General features: G+C 48.7%; 1 protein-coding gene across 1 annotated transcript; it reads left to right on the top strand.

The window, feature by feature from the left end:
- The first annotated feature begins 11 nt into the window (after positions 1-11).
- NMRK2 (nicotinamide riboside kinase 2) lies at positions 12-5,945 on the top strand. The gene is made up of 8 exons (XM_005511621.4): positions 12-205; positions 1,217-1,307; positions 2,528-2,576; positions 2,774-2,945; positions 4,307-4,378; positions 4,847-4,953; positions 5,388-5,473; positions 5,554-5,945. The coding sequence occupies exons 1-7, from the start codon at positions 180-182 to the stop codon at positions 5,471-5,473; spliced, it is 603 nt and encodes a 200-aa protein (XP_005511678.2). The 5' UTR covers positions 12-179; the 3' UTR covers positions 5,554-5,945.
- The last annotated feature ends 360 nt before the right edge of the window (positions 5,946-6,305 follow it).

Raw genomic sequence — 6,305 nt, 5'->3', positions numbered from 1 at the left:
ACACAAACCCGCCTTTTCTTCAATGAAACAGTGAGCAGAGGGAGAACCCAGCCGGGGAAAATAGAGGGGAAAGGCTGGGGAGTGGTTTTGTTTCGCTGAAAGTAACTTCAGCATTTCTAAATATTTGATTTTCTTTATTTTTCTCGCCGTATTCCCGCTAAGGAGGCAACTCGGCAACCATGAAATACATTATTGGCATCGGAGGGTGAGTTCCTGTTAACATTATATATATCTTTTTATACATACTGCTTTTTCTTCCTGTTTAATTATCATATGTAAGCTGACTGAAGGCTAGATTATATATTTGACTATACAATATCACAGGTCTCTAGAAAAGGTGCAACTTGCCGGCTCTTAAAGGACGTATCCAATGTTAAGTTAAACTTTTGGAAGCGTCTCTGGAAGGCAAAGAGGCCAAAATCCTGCTCTGAACGCGATGAGGGGTGTATAGAAAGGTTTTGTTTTCGGGATGCAGAGGGAAGCCGGAGTGTGCGCTTGCAAAACCGGCCTTGATTTACAACAGCGTCAGGTTCTTACAGCCTTTAAGTAAAAGAATAAGCCCATGCAGACTGGCCAAGTCTCTCACTCAGAAAGAACCATTATTCAGGCATTTTATATTAAAATGGGTTTTGCAGGCACAAGGAAGCCTGAGTCATTCTCCAGGAAAACAACAAGCTTCCTCCTTTCTAATTCGTTTAAGGCTTTTTTTTTTTTCTATATATTTTTTTAACAACTCTTTTTGTAAGCCTGCTGTTCGCGGGGCCGCTTCTTAAGCTGACGAACACAAGGAGCGAGGCTGTTCTATGGCACTGACCGCCGGCAAGGGCGCCTTGTACAGCTCCCCCGGCGGCTGCCGGGTCCGTGCGTGGGGAAGCGGAGCCCGCGGGGGCGGACGAGGCGCTCGGAGCGGGGCCGCGCAGCCTCCTCCATGTTGAGCGGAGCCCCGGGGCCTCATCCCGCTCCCGCTCGGAGCGGGTCGGACATGGCGGCACCGCCGCGCGCTCCCTCAGCGCCGCCGCTGACCGTTAGGACCGCCGCGCGCCTCCCGCCGCCACCGGGGACCCGCGCGCGCGGGGCTGCCGGAGCCAATCAGCGGCTAGCGCGCCGCGGCGCCGGCCAGGCGGGAAATTTAAACGCTCTGAGTCCCGGGGTTCGAATCCCCGCTGAGGAGGTTTCTAACGCGGTTCTCCCCGCTCTGTGTCGCCTCTCCGTGCAGTGTCACCAACGGTGGCAAAACCACCCTGACCAACAGGCTCATCAAGGCGCTGCCCAACTGCTGCGTGGTCCATCAGGATGATTTCTTCAAGGTAAGCGGAGGGATTAAAACGTCAGCTGCTTCTTGCGTATGTAGTGACAGCTCTAGCAGGGCCCCCCTCTAAGCTTTATATAGTTGTCCCCTCATAAGTTTTATATACTTGTTCCCCTGTAAGCGTTATATACTTGTGCATGCTTCTCAAGTAAGTTTTGACAATTTAGGAGCAACACATTTTCTGGATGATTCACTTTTTAAGTATCTATATTTAATTTTTAAATGACTTTGGACAGTTGAGGAGGTTCTGACCTTTACAAATGTCAGTATCTGCCAGTTCCCACAGAAGTGGAGCTGGCACAGAACAGTTGCGGCAAAAGGTTTAGATTTGGCAAGCCTAACTTTAGGTCGACCTACTGATCGACCTAAAGGTTACTTACTGTACTTCGCACCAATCCTTCTCTCAGTGTCAGGTTTTCCTCCTTATTTTACTTAAGAATGTTGCTTGTAAATAGTACTTGATGATTTAAGCACCACTTTCAACACAGTTGCACTGGGGAGCTTTGACAGCCCCGTATCAGGAACCCAATTTAAAGACTGCCGGAGTTCCTAAAGCCCCGCGGCCGTTTCGCAGGAGTCACGGTGGCGCTGGACCCCGCGGGGGCCGGGACGGGGGGCGACGAGCGGGCAGCAGCTGCGCCGCGTCCCCGACCCCCGTCCGTCTGTCCTGCCGCCGCCGCAGCACGGGACACGGGGACGCGGGGGCGCGCCGCTTCGCCGGGGCCTTCGTGCACAGACCTGGGCAGGCGTGAAGCCCTTAGAGGAGGAATTTCCCATAAATATGTGTAATTTCTAGCGTGTTTAGCTCACAAAGATACAACTAAGTGACCAAAAGCCCCGCTGTGCTGACCTGCAATTTTACTTCGTATTTAAAATAGTTATGTTTTAGCAGTTACTTACCACTGTATTTGCATTTTAAGTTCTATGTTGATTTATAAACGGGGGTGTAATACTTTGGCCAATAACGCCGTATCGAATTATTAACCCAGAACACTTTGTCCAAAGTATCTTGATTGAGCCGAGAAGCCTTTCCAAAGTTCTTGGGGTTGGTGAAAGATGGGAATTTAAGCTTTTAACGTAGCCCAAGGAGGGTCTGTAACTGTTTTAAGTGAACACTTGCTTTGTTGTGTATTGCAGTAGCGTCCAGGTTGTGATCGGATCTTAGGTAACTGATCACGCTGAGTTTGCAGCAATGTTTTATTGCTCACTATATTTCAGCCACAAGATCAAATAGAAGTCGGGGAAGACGGCTTTAAACAATGGGATGGTAAGAGCAGTGCTCGCTATAGGATGCAGTAATGTATCTTTTTCCTAAGTATCCCTTTTTACTGTTAAATCTTTAATAATTAAAATTTCTCTAATTTCCATTTTACAAGTTCATTCTATATTATACTTCCCAGCCGACGTGGTTCGTGGTATTTGATTGTGTCCCCTTTTTCCCACCCGCCCCCTTTCTCTGCCCAGTGTTGGACTCCCTGGATATGGAGGCGATGGTGAGCACGGTGCGGGCCTGGATGGAGAACCCCGTCAAGTTCGCCCGTTCGCACGGGGTGAACGTCACACCCGGCTCTAAAGAGCCAGCCTCCAAAGATACCCATATATTGGTCATTGAAGGCTTCCTGCTTTATAATTACAAGTAAGGTTTGGGGAACTATTCGCTAGCACCAAGGCTAAAACCTCCTTTCTACTAATACACCCTTCCTGCCTCGTTCTGAGGTGCCGTGCTAAGTGTTTTTCTGCTGTAAAATGCAAGTTTGAGCAGTAAGAGTGCAGAGCACAAGGTGACTTTAAGGCAACGGAGGAAGTTCTCGTTCAGGGCATAGCCTTGAACTTTAGACCAGGCTTTGTAAGTCCTGAGCCAGCGGCGCCAGCGCAGGCGTCGCTCAGGTGCCCTGAACCTCGGCCTGGGAAGGTCGTTGATGAGAATGAGATGATTTGTTCTGCGTTCGCTATGTGGAGCCTCCCCTGGAATTTGGGAACGGTTCTCTCATGTGATACACGTGCTTGGTTAACACCAACTAAACTGAGCTTAATGCGTTGGAGCAAAGATTGGCCTTTTTATATGAGGAAAAAATGCCCAGTGGGAAGATGGGACTGGACTAGAGAGAAAAAGCTTCCAGTAGCTAAATATGTAAACTTCAGAAAATGGCATGACATAAACACGAGAAGCAGAAGAGCCTTGGCTCCGGACGCTGGTCCTGTTTATAAAGCTCTTTCAAGAGAACAAGCTGTGCGTGACACTTGGCACAAAAAGTTGTTGTTTATGAGCCAGCCCCGTTGCCGCTTTCCAAAGGGAATTTAAAGCGGCGATCGGGGACTGTCGGCACCCAGACCTGCCCGGTGTCCCCGGTGTCCCCTGAAGGTTACAAATACCTCCCGAACGCTCCGGCTCCTTAACCCACAGAGAACGTTTCACCCACAGACCTGCTTGCTCAGTCCGTACTATATTAAGCATTTCTGCACCGCTCAGCAAGCCCTGAGGAGCCTCCGTCCCACCAGCCTCCAATAGATTTGCTCTAAGCTTTCTCCCGGGTTTATTTTCTTGCAACGGAGCCAGCCGCTGGTATTTCTGCTAAAGAACACGAGCTGACGAGTCGCCCTGTGCCCAACCGGGACAGCCCGTGTCACACAACGGGCCCGGCGGCTCCGTGAGTCAGTCCGTGTCACATTAATGAACCGCGGCGTTGGTCTGCAAGGAGAACTTGAAATGATCTAGAAAGGGAGTCAGGGTCACAGCTCGGCCTGACCCCCCCCAGTAAACGGGAACAGGGATTCGGGTGGGAAACGTTCCTGCCCTTCAGAAAGCGCCATTCCCCGTCTTTTATAACTAATAAACCCTAATAAACATCAGCTTGTGCTATAACAGAACTTATACCTCCGTTGTCTACGACAGACACAAATATGAGAGAGGCAGAAAGATTTTTATGGCTCTGAGAGGTGATTCAAGACTCTGTCAAGAAAATAGATCAACGGATCTCTCTTTGTGCCCTTGCCCAGGCCGCTGATAGACCTGTTCGACATACGCTACTACTTGGCAGTTCCATATGACGAATGCAAGAGGAGGAGAAGGTAAGAAGATCCTTTGACAAGTCTGATCCTCCCAAAAGACTGTACGAGAGGCCAGTGTTCGGGCTGCCGCTGGGATACACTGGTGTCACTTCAACGGGAATTACAGTTTAAAACTGTAACTTAACTGGAGAAAGAGACAAATACCGATGGGAATTTGGCCTGTGACAATCAGCTTTTACATAAATCATAGAATCATTTTGGTTGGAAAAGCCCCTCGAGATTGAGACCAACCATAACCCACCCCATGTCCTGAGAACCTCATGTCCGTCTGTCCAGCCCTCCAGGGACGGTGACTCCAGCACTGCCCTGGGCAGCCTGTTCCAATGCCCCACAGCCCTTTGGGGAAGAAATTGTTCCCCACATCCAACCTCAACCTCCAATGGTGCAACTTGAGGCCGTTCCATCCTAAAACGCAGCTGAGCGGGCGAAGCTCAGACTCTGACGCTCTTTCCCTTCTGCCGTTCGCAGCACACGGAGCTACACGGTTCCCGACCCCCCGGGTCTCTTCGACGGGCACGTCTGGCCCATGTACCTAAAGCACAGGAAGGAGATGGAGGACGGCGGTGTCGATGTCGGTAAGCGCCCCGAGCACAGATCCTGTGGCGTTGTGCTTGGGATTTGAAGGCAGTCGCTAATTTAATTCAAGGAAACTTTAGCTGTAATGATACGAGGTGCTATTTTTACTACCGAGTTGTAACCCTGGCCTACTTTCTGTCCAGATTAATATACGTGGTTTGATAGTTAAGAACTTCTTCCCTTTGTTTTGTATTATAAGCACTTATGGGGGAGGAAAGGGGGAAAAAAGCGGAGGGGATAAAAATCAACAAACATTCTTTATAGTGGGATAAATGATTTTGCAGCCATAGATGGTTCTGTTTTTCCACTTGGAAACAAGTTGTCCTTTGGGTTGATAGGTCGTGCTTACGTTTTATGTTCTATTTTAGAACTAATCTACAGCCATTTGGTTCTGCTCAGAAACCCACAGCCTGGCTCCATCTTTCTCTTTCAGTTTATTTAGACGGCCTCAAGTCTCGAGACGAACTTTACAACCAAGTCTTTGAGGATATTCAGAACAAGCTTTTAAATCGCTCATAGGTAAATATGGCCCTGAAATGTGGGGACCGGCTGCTGGAACAACCCGCCCGGGGAGTCACCTTTTCCCTTCTTGCTTTCAGGTCTTTGGAGACCCTGCAAAGACCCATGTACAGAACGATGTAAATAGTACCGAGCAGTCGCAACGAGGGTTTATTTGTGTAAACTCTTCTTACGCTGTCCTTTGGAAACTATCTTTTGTATATAATTGAAGAATGAAGATAACTTATTCGTGACTCTGATGGATGGGATTGGTTTGCTTGTGGCTTTTTGTTTGTTTTTTAATTTTCTTATTTTCTATTCCACTGGCTTAAACACAACTCGGAACATGCATTTTTATAATGGAACAAGTAGGGCCATGTTGGGAAAACTGACTCTTCTGCTTACGTGCTTCTGCAGATATTAAAGCCTTTATGTGATGGCTTGTTTGTAATGTCATCTCTTACATTCAGTAAAAATCTATTCTTTTTCTTTTTTTGAGGTCCTGTTTTAATACATTTAAACATGTTCTTTGAGTACACATGGGGTCTATTTGCTAATAACTTGTTAAGTTGCTGTGGAAGTGGGTTGTGCTGGGGCTGGGGGAACGGTTGGACTCCAGCTTGAGGGGCTTTTCCAATCAAAGTTGTGATTAGGGGTGTCTCCCAAACACCGGCAGCCTTGGGGCATCACCCGCTTCTCCGGGAAGCCCATCCCAGCGTTTGACCACCTTCTTGATAAAAGCACTTCCCAGCGCCCACGTTAAACCTCCCCTGACGCAGCTTTGGGCTGTTGTCAGGCAGAAAGGGACCTGGGGGGACTAATGGACAGGAAGCTCAACATGAGCCACCAGTGT

Source organism: Columba livia, chromosome 27, assembly GCF_036013475.1.
Source record: "Columba livia isolate bColLiv1 breed racing homer chromosome 27, bColLiv1.pat.W.v2, whole genome shotgun sequence".
NCBI lineage: Eukaryota > Metazoa > Chordata > Aves > Columbiformes > Columbidae > Columba > Columba livia.
The sequence above is the reverse complement of the archived record's forward strand: the minus strand, read 5'-3'. Positions and strand labels throughout refer to the sequence as shown.

Excerpts from the sequence above, each read along its gene's own strand:
- NMRK2 (XM_005511621.4), top strand. The coding sequence starts at position 180 with ATGAAATACATTATTGGCATCGGAGG. Across the intron at positions 206-1,216 it reads TACATTATTGGCATCGGAGG|TGTCACCAACGGTGGCAAAA; the intron begins GTGAGTTCCTGT and ends CTCTCCGTGCAG. Across the intron at positions 4,379-4,846 it reads GAATGCAAGAGGAGGAGAAG|CACACGGAGCTACACGGTTC; the intron begins GTAAGAAGATCC and ends TGCCGTTCGCAG.